Source organism: Eubalaena glacialis, chromosome 13 (assembly GCF_028564815.1).
Source record: "Eubalaena glacialis isolate mEubGla1 chromosome 13, mEubGla1.1.hap2.+ XY, whole genome shotgun sequence".
NCBI lineage: Eukaryota > Metazoa > Chordata > Mammalia > Artiodactyla > Balaenidae > Eubalaena > Eubalaena glacialis.
In genome coordinates this window covers 9,250,926-9,273,365 of record NC_083728.1, presented here as the reverse complement: position 1 = coordinate 9,273,365, position 22,440 = coordinate 9,250,926, and the positions used below count along the sequence as shown (strand labels likewise).

At 45.0% G+C, this 22,440-nt stretch overlaps 1 protein-coding gene across 5 annotated transcripts in view; it reads left to right on the top strand.

Annotated features, from left to right (window-relative positions):
* TSHZ2 (teashirt zinc finger homeobox 2) overlaps positions 1 to 22,440 on the top strand; it is a 442,402-nt gene that overhangs the window by 256,126 nt on the left and 163,836 nt on the right. For 2 of the 5 annotated variants that reach the window (XM_061209626.1, XM_061209625.1), the window contains exon 2: positions 5,746 to 8,691. In XM_061209626.1, the coding sequence (XP_061065609.1) occupies positions 5,746 to 8,691 (2,946 nt within the window). Of the gene's footprint in view, positions 1 to 5,745; positions 10,657 to 22,440 lie in introns of those variants that run through there. The other 3 variants (XM_061209624.1, XM_061209623.1, XM_061209622.1) reach the window with 3 other exon arrangements.

Sequence of the window (22,440 nt, the reverse complement as noted above, 5' to 3'; positions counted from 1 at the left end):
GTACCTACTGGGTACACGGTGAGAAATTCTTGCGATCCCCTCATTTACGTCTGCCCTGCACACTGTGGAATCTTCATGTGATTTTAAACTGTCATTTAGTGGGGTAGATTGGCGAAAACGATCCTGTCACCACCGGATATGTTTTTAAATGAGGTCTTGATTGAATTCTGGTTTCATTTTTAAAAATCAACCTTCTTGAGTTTTATATTCTTCTCGGGTTATGACTCTTCCACCTCTGCTGCCACTTTAAAAACTGTCAGTGCTTTTACTGTAAACACTCTATTGTGGATTTTCAAGGCAACTACAAACATGGATGCCTAGCAAAAATCTGATATTTAACATCATGCCACCCATGAATTATTTTGCACAATTTCATTTAAACCATTCTGACCACAGGTTTTTGGAACAGTTGAGGTGGTAATTTTTTAAATTGTTTCCTTTTTCTTTTAACCTTTAAGAGGAAATTTCTAAAGTTTGAGGATTTGTTTCAGCATTTACCCATATAATGATAGGGTAAAAGGTTTGCAGCATATATAGTATATTTTTCTAATGACATTTCTGCTTTTTAAAATCAAGCATTGGGGATAAGACCACCCTAATATTAATATTTGTGTAATATACATCATGGAACAGCTAATGAGCTTTATCCATGACAAAATTCATCCACACTTTCAAAGTAGCGTGAATCTTTTTTGAATCAAAATCTGCTGACATTGAGTGTATTTCCTGATGCTTTGCAGTCTTGATGCTTATTTGCAGTCTTCATACTTAAAAAGTTTAAATCCACAGCTCAGGGATTTCTGGCAACAAGAATGTTGGTGGCTGGGTTGCTCTGAAAAGATGATTTGTGGGGTTGTTCTGCTTTTATCATTGAGAAAAGTTGATCAGGATGGTTGTAATTCACATCTGATCTAGATCAGGGGGAGGTGGGGAGGGGTGGGGAGATGTACCCATCACAGGTGCCGACTGCACTGTTGCAACTGGACCAATCCCCTGTCGTTGTATGATCTATTTGTCCACTCACTCAGATAACTTGTGGACATCTTTCTGCTCCGGGATACTATCTGAGTGCTGGGAGAAGCAAGGTCTCTGCCTTCAAGGGGACAGACATTTTACCTTTACATTTAGTGGGAGGACACAATCAATCCATAAACACACAAGATGATTTCAGAGTATGGTCAGTGCCATAGTGCTTTCAGTAAGTAGGTTGATGTGATCTAGAGTTACACAGAGAAGGGACAACTGGTCAGGAAGAGGCCATTTGAGCTGAATTCTAAAGCATGAAAAGGAACCAACTTCCAAAGAGGAAGAGCCTTCCAAGCAGAGAAATCTGCAATTGCAAAGAACCACAGTCAAGGAAAGGATTGGCAGACGCAAGAAGGAACCAGTAGGTTGTTGTACCATGGGTGTGGAGGGCAGGGCGAGAGTACTGGGCGATAAAGCAAAAAGGCAGAAGCCAAATCCTGCCAGCTCTTATAGACCAGGCGAAGGGTTTGAATTTTATGATAATTTATTTCTATTTGTGCAGCAGAAAGACACTGCAGGAGTTAAAACAGTGAGTCACCAACCAGCATCTTTAATAAAGAATATTCTAGCAGTTAGTTCTCTGGAAAACAGACTGGAGGAAGTGGAAGCAGGAAGCCCATTTAGTCACGTGAATGAACAGCAATGGCGACACAGAGCAGTGGCTGTGGAGTAGAAGAGAGATGGTCTCTTGACCGTAGAACTTTTAGACATGGAACTGAGTTTGCCCATGAATTACCTGTCCTGGGAGTGGAGAAGCTTCATGTGGCCACAGTCAGGCGGTGGTAAGGGATGAAATTAGACATTTAGGTTGGACAGGGAGATGTTTGCCACCATGAAGTTTGATCTTCAACCCCAAGTCAACAAGGAGGTTCTGCAGAGGACACTCCTTTGTCCTTGTGCCTCGGTGCAATTGTGATAAGTTTCTTTTGCTAAATAAGTATTCATAGGAATAAACTTGCCACTCATCCACTTTACCAAGATTTACACATGATGCAATCTTACTGAACAAATCATCAATAGAGAGAGAGACAGATACTCATTATACACACAGATCACCCATATTCTGGCTGTCTTCCCTCTCTCTCCCCTCAGCTGCCGGTGGCAAACAAAATCACTTAAGTGAACAGTTTTAAATGTATACCATTAAAATGTGTTTTTTAAAACTCCTTGGAACCCCCAGCCATTGTTAAAATACACTCACTCTGATGGATGCTTTGGCATTTTTTTATGAGGCTTTTCAATGCGTTACTTTATCGGGTGCATGAGATTTAGTCTGTTCTGCAGAAGAAAACAGACAAAAAGGGTCTCTCAGCGCGAGTTACTCTTCTGTAAAGGTTATAGTAAACATGTCAATGCCTAATTAAGCAGAAAATTTTATCTGTATTGTGGGGGAGGCATTTGCTGTCTTCGACTTTTCTTCTGGGGAATCCATTTAGAAGGACAAAGTAGACTGTGAAGTTGAGCTGGTCCGGAAAGCTCAGCTTCCAAATGTCAGCATTAAAAAAGAACACTTCTTTTCTCCTTGTGTGAAAATGACTATATTGGCTCGGCAGATTGTCTGTGGTGTGTGCGTGTGTGTGTGTGTATGTGTGTGTGTGCGTGTGCGCCTGCGTATGCAAGCATGCATGTATGTTTCATCAACACACACACAATGTAACATGAATTATTTCCCAACTGCCTACTAAGTATCAGGCCCTGTGCTAGGCACTGAAAATAGTGAGAAGAATAAAAGCTGGCAACATGTTAACGAACCGTAATGAGCAAAAGCCTTCTTCTTTCCCCCTAGATTTCTTCACCTGCTTTGTGTGTAGGTGTATGTGTTCTTTGTTTCAGTGATCATATCACCCATAGGTGTGGTGACTATATAGCTTAGCCTGGAACAGTCCTGGCTAATATGTATCATCCCAATGTATGAGTAATAAAGCCCTTTTAATTCTCAAAAGTAACCCTGTTTTTAATTGGTAAAATTTGCCTGATTCTTTGGAGTATTTTGCTTGGCTCTGTAACAAGTCATTTATTAATTTTGTTAGTAGACCTTTTCCTTCATCTCAATGGTATGACTATCTCTACAAACATACAAACTAGTCCAGGAAAAAGAAAACACGATGAGGATGGGGTCGGGGGTGGGGTGTGATCTAATTCAATTATTCTAAGCTAGGGTTTTCTTGCAAGTAGTGACCACTTATTAACGACTGTTTGCCTAGATTGAGAAGCTTCTTTTTCTTCAAATCAATTTATGGAACTAGAGACCAGCAACCCCAGTTTAATGAAAAATCTGCTTGTCAACCTGCTAGGAAAGCAAAAACACAACACCAATAACAACAACAAAAAATGCAACACAACCAAAAAACCACTGGCGAGGCTGAGTTTTTACGTTTCATTTTGTTTTACGCTATCACGCCCTTAAAATTGTGGGCTCTCGTCCACAGTATTCCTACAGTTCTCCCCTCCGAGGTGGTTATATATTTGGTGACATTTCAAGGAAACCCCATGGCTTGACCTTTAACCTTTGGTCTCTGCGAAGTTTTATTATTTATTAGATTGGTACTAAAAAGAGAGTGAAACCTAGTGGTTAAGACCATGGATTCTCTCATCACACAGGCTGGGTTCAGGCACGACCCTGCAATGCTAACTGTGTGGCCTTGGGAAAAATTTCTCAAACTCAGAGCCTCAGTTTCCACATCTGTGAAATGAAAATAATAATAGTTTCTACTTCATGTGGATATTAGATAAAATGAAAGAATGTATTTGCAATAATTAGCACAGGTCCTAGGAGATAATAATTCATAAATATTCTTCATCTTCAGTGTGGTATATATACATATATGTGCAGATATAAATATATATATATATATACACATAAATATATAATGGAATACTACTCAGCCACAAAAAAAGAATGAAATATTGCCGTTTTCAGCAACATGGGTGGACCGAGAGATTATCATACAAAGTGAAGTAAGTCAAACAGAGAAAGGTAAATATTATAGGGTATCATTTATATGTGGAATCTAAAAAGCAATACAAATGACCTTATTTACAAAAGAGAAACAGACTCACAGACATAGAAAACAAATTTATGGTTACCAAAGGGGAGGCAGGGGAGGGATAAATTAGGGGTATGGGATTAACAGATACACACTACTGTATATAAAATAGGTAACCAACCAACCAAGGATTTACTGTATAGCACAGGCAACTATATTCAATATCTTATAATAGCCTATAATGGAAAAGAATCTGAAAAGATGTATGTATAAATATGTGTATAACTGAATCACTTTGCTGTACACCAGAAACTAACACATTATTGTAAATCAGCTACAGTTCAAGTTTTAAAAAACTCTAATTTTGGAAAATAAATAAGTAAATAAAAATCTGAAAAAAAAAATTCTTCATTTTCAGTCTTTGGAGCCCTTGGAGTTCCTGACTGCAGGTGACTTACTCCTAATAATCCCCCTTCTCTCCTCTCTGCCTGCCTCTCAGGAGAGACCTCCAATGCTTGATCACCCCTTTTTCAAGTATTATACCTGGTGAATGGAAGTAACAGCATTGTCCTAGGGTTTCTCCCAAGTACCCACCCGCACTGAGAGGGGAGATAGGACCTCATAAGGAAATTATTGCATTGAGATCATGCAGCCCTTACACATCTAAGACTGAATCTCCCTTGCTTTGGTACTTCTTTGGTTGCATTTTATCCACGTGGCCCTGAAAAGGCCAGGTGAAGAAAATGAGGACATGCGCATAAATGGTCACATTCCTCATCTCCGTTGATGGGTATCTGCCCATTAATTCCCTTTGCACCCGCTCTCTCATGCCTTCATTTTCCCTATGCAATTACTGGTCCTAAATCCTTTCAGAGAAGGGAAAGCATGCATCCCCAATAGCATTTTGCATCTACAAATCAAACGTATAATTGGCATCTCATGACGGGTACCCACAAATCACAGTGCATTTGAAATTACAGGCACAAGATCGAGAGGGCATTTTCAGCCTTGTCTGAAAAGGTCTTCATAAACCTGTTTGAGAATAATAGGATAGTTCCCAAATCTCCCATTCTAACACCATTTGCTATTATTTTAAAATCATTATATTTGCTGAGCTTACATAATTTTTCAGCTATCAATGGAAGATTTTATTTGATACTCCGGAATCTCTCTTCCTGCTGTGCGACTCTCTACAAATAAAAATGTTATAACAAAAAGGACCCTCGCTATCAAAAATGTAATGGCTATGCGTCCAAATTACTTCTGAGCACTCAAAAATGAGTATATGCCAACAGGGGCAAGTGTCTTGGTAAACCTTACCATGAGGATGCCAAGGGTCAAGTCTTAGTTTTCTTATGAGCCAACGCCCTTCTTGTAGAGCTATGTCTGTAATAGGATCTGAATTTCAGTCCAGCTTTCCTGAAAGTCATACACGTGAATTTAGTGACTGTCCCATTATAGGAGTATTACAGTGATCTTCCTTAAACATGAAAATTATTAACTTGGAATTCTAGGCACTTATAAAGAATTATGACTCCTGCCAATTTTTTTAAAAGGCATTAGATGGCACAAAAGACATCATTTGGCTTTTTCCTGTATCCGTTGCTTGCAGTTCATAAAAGTGTCGATTAAATTGTTAGTTCCGTATGGGAAGCACTTTGTCTAAGTGGGGAAACTGGGATGGAATATGTCACCTGCTACTGTTATCTCATCTCTTCTTCTTCTCTTGCAGGCTACGCCCAGGAAGAACAGCTGAAGGAAGAGGAGGAAATAAAAGAAGAGGAGGAAGAGGAAGACAGTGGTTCGGTAGCTCAACTTCAGGGCAGCAATGACCCAGGGACAGACGAGGAGCTAGAAACGGGCCCCGAGCAGAAAGGCTGCTTCAGCTACCAGAACTCTCCAGGAAGTCACCTGTCCAATCAGGACGCCGAGAATGAGTCCTTGCTGAGTGATGCCAGTGATCAGGTGTCAGACATCAAGAGTGTGTGCGGCCGAGATGCCTTGGACAAGAAAGCAAGCGTGCACCCCAAGCTTCCAAACGAAGCCCACAGTTGCATGGATAAAATGACCGCCGTCTACGCCAACATCTTGTCTGATTCCTACTGGTCGGGCCTGGGTCTTGGCTTTAAACTGTCCAACAGCGAGAGGCGGAATTGTGACCCCCGAAATGGCAGCAACAAGACTGATTTCGATTGGCACCAAGACGCTCTGTGCAAAAGCCTACAGCAGAACTTGCCTTCCAGATCCGTGTCGAAGCCCAGCCTGTTCAGCTCGGTCCAGCTGTACCGGCAGAGCAGTAAGATGTGCGGGACCGTTTTCACCGGGGCCAGCAGGTTCCGGTGTCGGCAGTGCAGCGCCGCCTATGATACCCTGGTCGAGTTGACTGTGCACATGAACGAAACGGGCCACTATCAAGATGACAACCGCAAAAAGGACAAGCTCAGACCCACGAGCTATTCAAAGCCCCGGAAAAGGGCTTTCCAGGATATGGACAAAGAGGATGCTCAAAAGGTCCTGAAATGTATGTTTTGTGGCGACTCCTTCGATTCCCTCCAAGATTTGAGTGTCCACATGATCAAAACGAAACATTACCAAAAAGTGCCTTTGAAGGAACCAGTACCAACCATTTCGTCGAAAATGGTCACTCCGGCGAAGAAACGCATCTTTGACATCAATCGGCCATGTTCCCCCGATTCGACCACAGGATCGTTTGCAGATTCGTTTCCTTCTCAGAAGAACGCCAACTTACAGCTGTCCTCCAACAATCGCTACGGCTACCAAAATGGCGCCAGCTACACCTGGCAGTTTGAGGCCTGCAAGTCCCAGATCTTGAAGTGCATGGAGTGTGGGAGCTCCCACGATACTTTGCAGCAGCTCACCACCCACATGATGGTCACCGGTCACTTTCTCAAGGTCACCAGCTCTGCCTCCAAGAAAGGGAAGCAGCTGGTGCTAGACCCACTCGCCGTGGAGAAGATGCAGTCGTTGTCAGACGCCCCTAACAGTGATTCTCTGGCTCCCAAGCCATCGAGTAACTCAGCTTCTGACTGCACAGCTTCTACGACTGAGTTAAAGAGAGAGAGTAAACAAGAAAAAGCAGAGCAGATCAACAAGGATGAGAAAGTCATGAAAAGCGAGGACTATGAAGACCCTCTACAAAAACCTTTAGACCCTACGATAAAATACCAGTACCTAAGGGAGGAGGATTTGGAAGACGGCTCAAAGGGCGGAGGGGACATTTTGAAGTCACTGGAAAATACTGTTACCACCGCCATCAACAAAGCCCAGAATGGGGCTCCCAGCTGGAGCGCGTACCCCAGCATCCACGCCGCCTACCAGCTGTCAGAGGGCACCAAGCCTGCTTTGCCGATGGGCTCCCAGGTACTGCAGATTCGACCCAACCTCACCAACAAGTTAAGGCCGATTGCACCCAAGTGGAAAGTAATGCCGCTGGTTTCTGTGCCCACAAGCCTGGCCCCATACACGCAAGTTAAGAAGGAGCCGGAAGACAGAGATGAAGTGGTGAAGGAGTGTGGGAAAGAAAGTCCCCACGAAGAGGCATCCTCTTGCAGCCACAGTGAGGGGGATTCTTTCTCCAAGTGTGAACCCCCTTCAGAATCCAAAAAGGCTGAGCCTTGTCCCCTGAAGGAGGAGGACAAGCGGATGAAAGAAGGTGGTGAGAAAGAGAAACCCCAGCCCTTGGAGCCAGCATCTTCCCTCAGCAACGGCTGTGCCCTCGCCCACCATGCTTCGGCCCTGCCGTGCATCAGCCCGCTCAGTGCCCTACAGTCTGTCCTGAACATTCACCTGGGCGAAGCCACGGAGCCCTTGCGCTCTCCCTCCCGCGCCAGCCCAAGCGCAAGCGCGATGGCGACGTTTCGTAAGTCGCATCTCAGTGTCACGGACAAACCGGTGCTGAGTCCTGTCTCCACGAGGCCGGCCAGCGTGTCCAGACGCTACCTGTTCGAGAACAGCGACCAGCCCATCGACCTGACCAAGTCCAAAAGCAAGAAGGCTGAGTCCTCGCAAGCACAATCCTGTACGTCCCCACCCCAGAAGCACGCTCTGTCCGATATCGCCGACATGGTCAAAGTCCTCCCCAAAGCCACCACCCCAAAGCCTGCTGCTTCCTCCAGGGTCCCTCCCGTGAAGCTGGAGATGGAGGTCAGGCGCTTCGAGGACGTGTCCAGCGAAGTCTCAACCTTGCATAAAAGGAAAGGCCGGCAGTCCAATTGGAACCCTCAGCATCTTCTAATCCTGCAGGCTCAGTTTGCCTCCAGCCTCTTCCAGACGTCGGAGGGCAAATACCTGCTGTCCGATCTGGGCCCACAGGAGCGAATGCAGATCTCGAAGTTTACGGGGCTCTCGATGACCACCATCAGCCACTGGCTGGCCAACGTCAAGTACCAGCTGAGGAAAACGGGCGGGACCAAGTTTCTGAAAAACATGGACAAAGGACACCCGATCTTTTACTGCAGTGACTGTGCCTCCCAGTTCAGAACCCCTTCTACCTACATCGGTCACTTAGAATCTCACCTAGGTTTCCAAATGAAGGACATGACCCGCATGGCCGTGGAACAGCAAAGCAAAGCAGAGCAGGAGATCTCCCGGGTGTCGTCGGCTCAGAGGTCACCGGAAACCATAGCTGGCGAAGAGGACACAGACTCTAAGTTCAAGTGTAAGTTGTGCTGTCGGACATTTGTGAGCAAACACGCAGTAAAACTCCACCTAAGCAAAACGCACAGCAAGTCACCCGAACACCATTCACAGTTTGTAACAGACGTGGATGAAGAATAGCTCTGCAGGTATGGGTTTGCTCCCACGTGGTTGTGACAGTAACTTTGTGAGGAGCTTCTAGAAGGGAGATGGGTCTATTTAGAGGCAGCTGACATCTCCCTATACCAAGAGCACAGTAGCCTGCTGGAATAGCATGAAGTTTTATGAAAGACCAGAACATGATAACTAAGTCCTAGCCATTCTCTCAATTTCTCCGGTTCAGCGTTGGGAAATAGAATAAAATGGGTTTAGAGAGATGGAGCTCACAGGTGACTGATACCCAAGGCCCTCTTAGTTACCCAAGGCCCAACTTTCAAGGTCCAGCCAAGGCTACACCTCATTTTAATTGATAAGTACCGACTTGTCTTACTGTCCCATTTCACCACCTCACCTTCCGAGAGTAATGCGAATGACTTACAAGGTGATGAAAATTCTTTTTAAAAAGTGAGCAAGCGAATAAAGATTGTAGGGTTCCTGGGGGCAGCCACTATACAGAGATTTCTTAATCAACTCATGAATAGTTTAAAGCTGGCTTTATTATTATTACTAGTAATTAATGCTTTTTGCAGCTTACTTGCAGCAATTGCTACCTTCCACTACCTCCCCTTTATTTCCTTTCCATTAGGTCTCCTGTGAAAGGGCATATGCCCTGTAGTCGGATGGCAGGAAAATACTCCTCTCTGCAGAACACTGAGATGAAAAGAGAGGAAGCTTATTTTCCTCCCTCGTCTTTTGGTTGTCCTGGAGATAAAGCTAATATCAGAGTCCACCTTTAGCAAAGGTAGATGCAACGCATGGCTTTGAGATTCTATTTTATATAAAGAAGCAAATGACGCTCCGCACACTCATTGCCAAGGCACATGGGGTCCCACAGCTTGAGATAATTTGCATCATGTATCATCAAAGTTCCATGCCTGGCAGAGTCACCAGTGCCCAGACTACCTATGTCACCTTCAGGAAAGAGGACAGACGCCAAGGTCAGGTACCTTGGCAGACTAGTCCCACCAGCCATTTTCAAACGTTGAGCATAAGCAAGGCTGAACTTCTTTTCACCGCCCTTTATGTATTTTCTCTACCTCCTTTTCTCTCCCCTCCAGCATGACACCCCCACGTGCTAGGGACCATCAAATGTTCAGGTTGGGGTGTTAGGCCACACCCCATAATGGGACCCAACCTGACTTAAACCTTTGGCACTTGCCAGCCCAGTTTCTGTCATGCTAGGTTATAGATTAGCTCTTTTGGTTAAGATATGAGATACGAACAGTTCATACTAGCATACACTTGACCCTTAAACAACTTGGGGGTTAGGGGTGCCAACCCTCTGCGCAGTGGAAAATCCGTGTGTAACTTATAGTAGGCCCTCCCTACGGTGTAGCCTGCCTACCCCTGCTTCCTCTGTATCCGAGGTTCCACACACGCAGATTCAACCAACCCTGGGCTATGTAGTATTTACGCTTGAAAAAAATCCATGTATAAGTGGACTCAGGCAGCTCAAACCCATGTTGCTCGAGGGTCAACTGTATAAGCCCTCACCACCTCCTCCTGTCAGAGCACTTGTTGTTAAATAGGAGACTTCCGGTTCAAGCCACCAAGCCATGAGCCCTAGCAGAGTTGCAAGTGGGGACGGGTATGTATATGATGTGGCTTCGGGCTCACTTCACATCGCATAGGGAGGTTTACTGAATGCAAGGATGGTCAGAATGAAATGAAGGGTTAAAAACTGGGACTGTTGCCTCAGTGAGAAGATCTAAGAGCTTCTGACAAAGGGGGAACCCATCCTATCACTCTAATGGCTAATGGCTATCTGGGCCCAAATGAAGACTTTTGTTTTGTTTGCATGTTTTTATCATGATAATTAAAGTGTATTACTGGCAGAGTCCTCTCTTGCTTTCCAAGCATGATTTGTTCAGCTCATACGATTGAAAGAAAAGCTGAAATGCATCTATTGAATCTAAATGTGAGCTTGGGTCTCCATGACACCTATTTATTTGCTATATAACATTTTAAATTTTATGTAACTTACTATTGTGCTTTCCTGGTCCTTCAAAAAAGAAAAAAAAAGATGGATATACACAGAACACACAGAGATAAATGCTTCCAATCCCATAGTGGTAGGTCCAAACCATGGTGAAAAGGACAAATAAGTAGTGTTTATTTGTGCTACAATGAAGACCAATTTTCCACATTTTAGGTTTGTAATCATTTTTTAAAAATTAATATCACAGCCAAAACATTGCAGTATGTAAATGGAGAATGGGGAGGGAAAGAAAGCCTCAGTCAAAATCCGAAATGCACAAACCTGTTCTAGAGAAGCAAAGAAAAACCAATAATTTGGAAAAACCGACACAAAGGTACTTACAAGTCTATTAAATACATAGATAAGATAGCTCTTTTCTCATCCCTCTGCATTTGTACAGAATAAACATTTCTGATTTGGACCTTCAAAGCACCATATTACAAAGTTATCATTATATGAAAATGAAGCTCCATCAATGCTGTGATTCTGAGAGAGGACAGCAGAAAAACAGGTTTGAGTGTTTGGAACTCATTCAAAGTATATGTGTTGTGTGCATACAAAAAATGATGCAGGTGCCTGGTGTTTGTGTTGATACTAAAGATCTCCCGGTCTGCCTGAATGGCTCCCATATCTGCACAAAGGCGGCTTTCTGATGCCCTTCACCTAGAAAAGAATTCCTCCACGCTACGGGTCCACTTTTAGAACAGTAGGTGTGCAAAACCTTGCCCACTGCTTAGAATTATGCGTATATGTTTTCAAATGATCACAAAATGAGATCACTATTATCTGGAACTCTAATTTTAGTTGGTATGCATGACAGCACAAATTGTACAAAATGACATGTCGTCTTAGTAAGGATGGTCAAGATTTTATGGAAAATTTGGGAGCTTTACCATACCTGTGTTCTGTGCAAGATGAGAATTTTGACCTGAATTTTCTTTCTTTTCTTAGATATGTCTTAAATTCTACAAAATTCTCTGCCAAATACTAAATGCAACTTTTCATTAAAAATGAATTAGAAAATGTTCAATGTGCATCCCTAATTTAGGATATAAGTAATCTAAAACAATTTCAATAGATATTTGTATATACCTTTAAAAACCACATGCACTTGAATAACAGAAATTAAACAAAGAACAAATCAATGAGTCTAGAATGCATAAGGACCTGAAATTATAGTCATTACCGTGTAATGTAGTGTACAAGAGTGTACAAGTTTAGCAGCACAACTAGCCTTGAAATTGATGGAGGGTATGCATAATTCTAAAACCCATGTTCAGGGTGAACAGCACGTAGGTTCCCAGGTAAAATACAGGATGTCCAGGTAAATTAAAATTTCAGGTAAATGACAAATACGTTTTTAGAATAAGCATGTCCCAAATATTGCATGGGCCATACTTACACTAAAAAAAAGTGTTCATTGTTTATCTGAGATTCACATTTAACTGGGCATTCTGTATTTTTATTTGCTAAATCTGGCAACCCTAACAGCATGGGTTATATGGCAGCCTGGGAAGAACAAAATGAGCTGGACTAACTAATGTCTATTAGAGGCATCACCCTTGCTTTCATCCAGCAAATAATATTCTTTCTTTCCTTCCTTTCTTTTTTTTCCCCTCCCTCCTTCCCTTCCTCCCTCCCTCCTTCCCTTCTTCCCTCCCTCCTTCCCTCCTTCATTCCTGTCTTCTCTCCTCTCTTTCATCTTTCAACAAATATTGGCTGGGATTTTACCGTGCACCGGACTCTATTAGCAAAGGCTATGTGATGGAGAACCAACAGTCGTGCTGATTATACTAGCCAAATGTGCCAGGGCTGCAGCAAGCACATCACAGATGTTATTTCACTTGATACTCACAAACAGCCCTATGAAGTAGGGTTGATTCAGCCATGTTACAGGGGAGGAAATGGAAGCAGAGAGATTCTGCATGAATTTCTCAAATTCCCACCATCTCTGAGCCTCACTCGTTCATTATCACCCGTCTAGAGAGCCATCACTCCATGCCAAGCACTGTGCTAATCCCAGGGAATAAGCCAGTGACCAGGACAAGAGTCTGCCTTGGAGGCTCGTGGGAGACACAGAGACGGGCAGCTCTGGGGTAAACGCCGAAAGGAGCACACAGGAGGGCATCTGGCCAGTCCTGGGGGAAGCCGAGGAGGGGAACGGTGGTACCAGGGGCAGTGTGATGGCTGCCGAGTTCTGCAGGCCTGGGTTCAAACCCTAACTCACCCACTGTCTCTTAGATATGCCCCACTTCTATGTCTATAAAACGTGGACATAATTCTCCCCTCACAGAAAAGTTGTGAGAATTAAGTAAATGTACGAAATTCTTTTCCGTGAAACCTGGCTCATAGGAGGTTCACAAGAAGAGTTAGTTCTAGGCAGTGCCTACAGGCCCATAACCGTGTTCTTCAGCTTCGCCTAAAGTGTATAGAGCTTACAGAGTGTTTCCAGGTTGAGCTATTTAATACTAGGCAGGTGCCCCAAGGAAACCTTGACCTACTATTTAATTATAATGATAGCAATGACAGCAAAACTACCACCTCTTGGCCTCTTTCTATGAGTCGGGCACGGGTATTCAGATCATCCTGATTTTGCAAAAAGCTCGAGGGCTTCCGTGATTTGTCTAAGAGGACACGGTGAGCATAGAGGTGGGATTTGAACCCAGGACTGCCCAACGCTCATCAGTTTCTTCTGCCTCTTGGCTTCATCCTCCGTCTTGCCTGATGGTTTCCAGGTGCTACCCACGGCCAGGAATACATCCAATGGCTCAGAAAAGAAGTCTATGAAATGTGGTGTAAGGGTGGAGAGATGATAAGGGCTCTCCTTGGCCTCTGGGAGGCTCCAGCTGCAAATCAAATACCACAACTCAGGGGCCTGGGACCGACCTGGGGGAAGAAGCAGCGCATCCTCACTCTCTTCATTGTAATTTCCTTATTCAGTCAGGTGATCATACAATTACCATAGAGCGTCTCACCAAGAAATGACCCAAATTCCAGGGAAAATAGATGTGTGAGAATTTTTTAATCCTCATCCAGACTCTAATTTTGGGGAAGCAAAATGAGAATTTGGAAACAGGGCATGTGACCATGAGACCGCGGCATTTCTAACGCAGCAAGAAACAAATGCGTCACCTCTTTTCACGTTTTCATTTCACCCGAGCGATCTGGCTTAACCCCTCTTTTGCATCAATGCATCTCCGTCTCCGTTGCACTTTCCCCCTCATTTGGACTTCTGAATGCTCAAATCCTGACGGGTATAATTTGGTGCTTTAATATAGAGTAACATTATTTTTCATTTACTCCAATCTGCCATCAGTATCATCTTTTCATTTAACCAGATGCAATTCTTTTTTCTTTCGCTAAATTGAAACTCCATGAGCGACAGGGAGTGCAATGTTTTAATTAGCTCATATTTTTTATATGGATTTATGTCTTTAAAATACATTTGTGTAATTCTTCAGCGAAATTAAAAACGTCTTTCTGCAAAAGTGAGGAGAGGAAAATAAAGAACTAAATTGTGTCGTTAGCTGAGGTAGATACAGATGGAGAGCGGGATCTAGTTGAGAGACACACACCAATCACAGGGCCTCTGCCTGGGCGGAATTTGAACTTGCCCTTCATTGAAAGAAGTCTTTCTCTGTAAAGATTTTTCGAAAATGGCTTGAGGTCGGGTTTTTTTTAAGGCCCCTAGTAAGTAAACAAGCAGTTACCTTCACCGAACTAATTTGAAACTGAACCTGCCGCCAAACAAAACAGAAAAAAAAAAAAAAAAACAGAAGTCATCATGATAAGCAGTTTTCTCCTGCATTTCTCTCTTTGTCTTTTTTTTTAATGATGAAGTTTAAAGCGTTCCACGGTGGGTTTTTTTCTACTTTATAGGAGACAAGTGACATTCCATGGTAAATGAGAGAAAAAGCCATGCAGAACTGAAATCTTTCTAATGCATTGACACCAACTTGCCCTCTATTGTTGGAAATGAGCAGGCGCTCATGATTGTTCATCAGACGGCTCCTAATGCAGTTAAAGCATTCAGCTATAATTTCTCCTTGCATTTATAATTACTGTCATAGACTGCACACCTCGGTGAGCAGATTAAAGCTATAAACTATTTAGCCGCGGCTCTAAGACGAGGAACTTGATTTGTCTGGCAGGAGTTATTTGTTAGGGAGCTTGACACTTCACATAAAACTGACTCAACTTGATGAAGAACAATGCAGTTTTAGCAATGCGGGGATTTTAAATCAGTCACGACGCCACGCCCTGCAAGAATCGCAGGGCAGTTTGTTAAATGATATGTAGGCCACGGAGATAACGGAATGCATAAAGGGTACCAAAATAGAAGAGGATTTGGTGTGCTGTGCTTTCTTTCCTGGCTCTTCCTCTGAAAGAACAGGAGTTTGTTGAAAATCACTGCATGTCATGTTCTCCTATTAAATCCAGTGTCAGTATTACGCCAGGCTCACCTGGCAGGCAAAAAGGATGCCAGGAGCCCAAGGCACATGTCACATTTGGGGGTTTTAGAGAACTTTGTGTTGCTGTCGAGCACATTGACTTCCCAAAGCCCGTGAGTCCAGGGTGCTGCGGAAAGTGGCGGTGGTTGTTTTTCCTGGAATAGTCTTTATTTCTTTGTTTATGTCTTTGTTTTTTTACTGGCAGGAAGCATATGATATATATAGGCACGGAGGGCCCTTCTATTGGGCTAATCCTCCAGCGGTGCTGTGAAAACTTGAAAAAATAATCTACGTGCAGGTTGATGAGAGAGGCTGGCACAGACAGGGTGGCGGTCAGTGCAGCTCCCTTTCTCCCTTCTCAGCTTGTGTCCAGGCTTAGGTAAAACAGTGCACACGTTACGGGCAGTGCTCAGCGCTGGGCCTGGCCCACAGAGCAAGGGCTTGACGAATGTCACTCTCCTCTCTCTATACCCCACCTTGATCGCCTACCTCAAAAAAATCCTCTTGGGTTTGCTTAAGGCTTAAATCAAGATGGGGATGGATTGTGCCATTTGATTTAAAGAAATAAGGAGAGACTGCTAGGACCGATGGAACTAAAACAGCTTTGAGGGGGAAACGGTAGTATTGGGTGGTGTTTGGGTGGCCCTGGGAAAGGATGCAATGTACCGTTAACCTGCATGTCTTCCCCTCTGACGCCCCCTTTCTCTCCCTGCCATCATCTACCTTGAACATTTTCATTTGCTACAGTCCAGCATCCCTGGTGGCTGTGTCATGCTTAGGAAGATCTGCATTGGTCTTCCATGCATTTTGATGCAAATGATGATGCTGCTGATGATGACGACGTTGATTGATGGGGTCAGAGAAAGCTAAAATCAGTGCCTGGCACAGTGTCCGCTATCACTATTGTCCTTGTTGTCACTGATCGATATTGACAGAGGATTAACATTTATTGAGCATTTACAGCACCCCAGCTATTGTGCTAGGCCCTTTATGTACACTATCTCAGTTAATTTTAACCCTAAACTCTATAAAGAAAGAACTGTGGTCATGCCTAGGCTACAAGGGAAGAAACCAGCCCTTGGAGAGGGGAAGTGGTCAGGCTCACACAGCTAATGAGTGGCAGAGCTGGAAGTCACGTGTGGACAAATGACTACCTACCTCAAGCTGGAATTCTGGACAGAAGTTCTCCCATCACCCTTCTGGTATCCCCTGGCTTAAATTCTATCGGGTGCTACACCAGAGTGTGAGATGTGAAGCCCGTCCACAAGTTACTTGCACAGGAGAGAAGATGAATGGGCAAAAAAAAAAAAAAAAAAAGTTTAAATATCTCGAAAGCTCAAATCTTTGACATAGACAACTTCCTACCACTCAGGCCCTCCAGAAAATTGGCACTTTCAACGTGCACGGTTTTATCTGGTATTTTTTCATCTATGGAGGAAAAAATGATGTTTCATGTTATGTTATTTTCAATGCTACATTACTCGATTTCACAGTCAAATAATTCTATTTTTGTTCACAAGAGGATTTTGTCAAGTTTAATTGTTTATTTCTCCCTCCTTCCCCCCACTTGCTGTAGCCTCCACTTCCCCTTTTGCTGCCTTCCTGTGGATTCTCTGGTGTGCGATAACCGTGGAGACGGGTCCTTATTGTATAGTGTTTGCTCTGGCTTAGAAGTCAAAGACCAATCGGAACCTCATCATCCTAGAAATGCAGGAAGATGAAAAGTGAGGGGACTTTGGACGTGGAGGGAAGGCCTGTCACTAAGTCTTAGGAGACAGAGGCTTCCTGATGTCTAAAAATCCCGTGAAGGAAGCACATGGCAGAGGAACGTGGGCCCTGGAACTGCTGAGGCCGGGCCTTGGGGCCGGGTCTCCACTTCTTAGCCAAGAGACCTGGGGCAGGTCACCTCAGCTCTCTGACCCTCAGCCGCCTCTTCTACCAAGTGGCCGCATGTAGGCTGGCCTCACATCCTGTTACAACATCTTTTAAAACCTACTAAGTGTCCCCGTAGTACAGTATGAGGCACATAGAATTAAAGAGAGCATCTCCCATCAGTGTTAAAATACAGCACTCCTAGAATCGAGGCTGGGCAAATGTGTCTAACAAATGGAATCATAACCATGGCAATTAGAATGTGCTGGAGCCAAGTCCCATGTCCTGTCTCGGGACCCTCCACTGGGGAAAGGCAAATATGGAAACGGTCACCGAAGAGGAAACGCCTGCTACATGCTGGGGGCTGTGGCTGGTGCAGGCACGAGGCGGCGTGACGGCGCGGCCAAGGCTGACGGGGAGCTCAGCGCGGCCACCAGGAAGGCACTGGGCCGGGGGAGCCCCGGGGGTGGAAGGAGGTCCGGCCAGGAGCAGAGCTCTAGACTGAGTCCCGGGGCAATGAGGAGGAGCCCGCCAGGTGGAGAAGAAGGGGGAGGGTCCCGTGCAAAGAAGGAACGGCCAGAGGGAAGCCTTGCCAGTCGGAGAGAGCGTGTGTTCATCCCAGAAAATGCACGGCATTGTGCTTGGAGCCGGGTTTGGGGATAAGATGGAGAGAGGAAGCTGAGCAGGCGGGGCGGCTGGAGGAGAGGCAGACCACGGCTTCCGCGTGGGTGTGCAAACTTTGTCTAGTGAGCCTCAGAGAGACAGACGCTCGAGAAAGGTCTGCTTTATTGAAATGTTTCAACATTGTTTCCATGACGCTGACTCTGTAGGGCTGGCAAGGGGTGGGGCTCTGGACTTTCACCTGAGCCGCCTGTTTACCGTGGACACAAAGCCGGGCCCGCCTCTAAGCTCCAGGGGGGCGGGGCTGCTTCTCATTAGCTCATTATACACAGACTCTATAAATGTTGGGGGGAAAAGGAAGGAAAGGAGGGAGGAAGGGAGGCAGGGAGAAAGAAAGGAAGGAGGGAACGAGTAGAGGATGGAAGGAAAAGTGGGTATCTAGGAGGCGATCGGAGCTGAGGGACCCTTGGACATCCCCCAGTGTGAAATGACAGTAATGCCCATGTCACCCCTCAGAGAGGCAGGTAAATAGATGAAGCATGTGAAACCCTCCGCACCGTGCCCAGCACACAGTGGAATCCCAATGGGAAGAAATCTTCAGGCTTTGCACAGCCCAGAAAAGTAAAAGGAAGCGAGAAATATCCCCAGCCCACTGTAAAGATGGTTTGTCCGGAGGACAGACCCTGCCCCGAGGCTTGTGCATCTGGGCTAAGAGATGCTTTCCCGGAGGTGCCAATGCCCTGGGAGCAGCGTTCATCGATGCCTTCAGGTGATGAGTCAAGTTCTGCGTTCTCTGTGGCAGGAGGATCAGGGACCTTCATTCAGTCGCCCATTCATCCATCCCCTCGAAGAACCTGCCCTGCACCAAGCATGTCCTAAGTGCTGGGCTCCCCCTGAGGGTAAGAGGAGCCCAGACCTTGCATCTTAGTCAAAGGACCCGGGTTGATAATAATCTTAATGGCTAACATTTACTGAGCACAAAAATAAAAGTCAATCATTTCTTAGAAGGAGGGGTTGCCAAGGAAACACAGGGCAGTGTGTGGGCCTAGGACAGGGCCACCTACTTTAAGTAAGGGGTGGGGGGGTGGGTCAGGGGAAGGAGATGAGGAGGTTGAGAAGGAGCTGGACACGTGACAAATTGAGGGCAGAACATCCCAGACAGGAAAACAGGAAGAGGGGTTGGTGTGTCTGATTCAGAGAAAGGTGGAGTGCTGACAGCTGGGGCTGGAGGGGTGGGACATGACCCGGGGGTGGGCGAGGAGGCACGAAGCAAGGGAGGGCTTGATAGAAAATCCTCAGAACTTTGGATTTTTTTCCCTAAGCCCAACGGGAGGCCATTAGAGGGGGTTAAACAGGCGAGAGGTATGCTCTACTTTCTCTTTTAGAAGATCAGTCCGACAGCTGTGTGGAAGGGATGAGAGGGGTCAGGAGAGAAGGGGGAGGCCGGCGAGGAGGCTGTGGGAAAGCGAGGGGAAAGCTGGTGGTATCTGGACTGCAGTGGAGAGAGCGAGCATGGAGCAGAATTTGCAAGGCCAAGGGGGTTCCGGGCCCCTCAGAACCGTGTTTGTCAAGGAAGGAGAAAGGATGTCAGACGAATAAGACCTGGAGGGCATCAGGACAAATCCTAAAGACTTCGTATCACGGGGTCCTGAGTGGGCTTCAGAGGACCTGGGCACAGCTGCTCCTCCCATATCTCCCCTGGACCACCCTCGACTCCCAAGCTTGCCATCACTGCCTGTTTGCCTAGATGAATCCATTTGATAAAAGTAAACCACTATTTTTATGCTTCTCTGGGAATTACGAAACACAAAATGAAAGGTCCCTGCTGTGCTGGCCTTCCTATTTTTCAATCCTAATTTAATTCCTTTCTCCATTCTGTAATTCAGCCCCCTCCTCTGCACATCAACACTAGGTGGTCCCGACTTCAACGGAAGATTTACTGGCAAGATGAAATGGAGGAACACGTTGTTTTTTCAAGATGATTTAATGACCTTTTTGGCATCCCCGTGACTGCTGAAATCTTCTGTAATTATTCAGTTTGGTGGCAGAGAGGTCTGTTGATCAGAGGAAGGCTGATGTAGATGTCAAATGTCAATAAATTTGCAATCCATAATTGTAACCACTTGATGCTGGAGCAGACCGGGAAACGATTCGGTCACAAGGCCATGAACGGTTGAACCAATACAAACACCAAAGTATTTCTAGTGTTACACATACAGAAACATTTCCCTATCTTTTCTTCTTGCACCAGCTCACTTTCTCTTCCCCTGCCTTTTTTTCGTTCCTGCCTCTGTGCCTGTCACTGTCTCCATCCCCGGAGACGGGCATGCTGCATAAGCTACTTTCCAGAGTCTTCTGGGTCCATCTCCACCCAGAGCCAATGATACTGTCAACGCAGCCATGGGTTTTCCCCAGAGAATCGCCATAAGGTCTTGTTGGTCTTGCTGTTCAGGTCTGTTTAGCCCCTGCTGGAAATCTAGCACTGATTGTTTTTCTGCTTTGCTTGCTTTCCAACAGCATGGTTTATATCGGAAAGGTCTGCGTCAGGAATTAGAGAATGTTCCTAACAATGGGGGAAAAAATACCCTAATATAAATGTACCATTTGTGGGCTTGCACTTTGACAAGTCCAAGTGAACTGGGAGATGCTAGAAAAAGCTCTGAAGTCAGGAACAGAGACATTTGCTTTAATAACGCATCTAATTCCTTGAGCTCACCTTATCAAGTTTTAACCTCTGGATCTCTAAGTTCCTAGTTCAAAAATGCAGAGTCTCCTCTGTCCTTGTGTTAATTTTTAAATTATATATCATTGTAGAGAGGCCCTTGTGGTGAATGTTATGAGCCATTTTCCCGTCTGAAATGGGAAATTACAACTGAACATTAGCGATTGCTGATAAATCACTGCAAGCAAAGTGGCATCTGTAACCACACGGTATTAACTGGGAAGAAATGCAGTGCCCAGAAAAAGGGAACTTAGAAGGGGAGGTGGTTTTCAAGAGAAGAGGTCGCAAGCTGATGATCACAAATATCCCTCGTTGTGCTGAGCCTTCTCTAGGAACCCAGTGGACCTGAGCTGAGGATTAGTTGGGATTCTGTCCTGTGGCTGCCTTTTTTTTTTTTTTTTTTCAAAAAATATTTTTAAGTGGAAAGTTCTGGAGATTGAGAAATGTGTCCTAAGTTTCGCTAGGAATCAGCAAAAAGACAACAGGACATGTCAATCTGAGGCAGCATTTCTGCCAGCCCACTGGAATGTGAGCCAGGCGATCTGCCTGGGAATAAGGTTGCTGAGTGGCTATGTCCTCCCTTGCTGGGGAGCTCTGAAGAGGTTTGTGGGTCAGGCTGCCTGGGTTCGAATCCAGCTCTACCACTCACTAGCAGTAAGAGCAAATGTCCTAATCTCTCTAAGCTGAGATTCTTCATCTATAAAATGGGGATAACTGTCCTACCTTGGGGGTCAATAAAAAGGGTTGAAAAAGATAATCCAAATAACACTTTAAGCCAATGGTTCTCAAAGAGTGTGTATCAGAATCACCGGCAGGGGGGGTGAGGGGGTGTTGCTAAAACCCCCCAGCAGGCTGAGCCCCATCCCCAGAGTGTCAGATTCAGTAGTTCTTGGGTGGGGCCAGATAACTTGAATTTCTAACACGTTCCCAGATGATACGGTGATGCTGGTCCAAGGGCCACACTTTGAGAACCACTGCTTTCTGCACAGTACCTGGCATGTTGTTAAGTGCTCTAAAATGTTTGCTCTTGTTAACTTTAATTCAGTCTTTGAGCCTGTCTAACACTCTTTCCTGGGTGAAGAAGCAGCAAGAACTGTCAGGGAGATCCTAGCTTAGTGAACAAAATCAAGTCAAACCAAGATGGCGAGACCATGGATCATCCATTAGAGGAGCGGAAGAGAGAACAGAAGCTGAAGTACAGGGGCAGCACGAGGAGAGGACCAAAGTCTAGGAAAGCAGGAGATGGCCTGGAAGCTTGCATGACTCTGCTGAGATCACTTAAAATGGTAGATAGTATCAACACAGTAGTTTCTACTGTATCAGGAAAAATTTCCTGTCTGAAGAGCCTTGACTGGAAGTCAGGGGAATCGGTCCTCCCCTTGACTTAGCTTAATACCTTCCTTAACTCTGAAAAGAAAGGCTGTATAATTATTTGGGAGGCAACAGTTAAAACTTTTCAGCATGTTACCTCCAAACTATGTTTATCAAAATCTCTTGTTTATAATTGACTGCAAACCAAGTCAAACTTAATTAAGTAAAACATGGAATTGTTGGTTTCGTGCTTGGATGAATTCTAGGTTCAAAGGAGGTTTGTCACTGGAACTTGGTCTTTCTTCTTAGATTTCCTCTATGTTGTCTTCATTTTCAGGCAAATGACAAGATTGTCTGGACCAGCTCCAGAGTTATTTCTTAGCAGTTTAGGAGTTTCAGTGGGAAGAGTGCCTGTTTCCCAAGAGTGTCAATCAACTATGGAGATTGAGTTTAATTGGCCTGTGGGCTCATATCCTCTTGAAGCAATGCCTGTGGCTGGGAGAACGGGATACTCTCTTCGGCCTGGTCAGACGCACACTCTGGAAGCAGTAGGAGGAGTCAGCATTTTACAACTTGGGCTGAGATTGGTCTGCCCGGAGGGGTTGCAATATCAGTGTTTTGGGACATGGTGGGGATGACCTTGACTCCGACTCATCC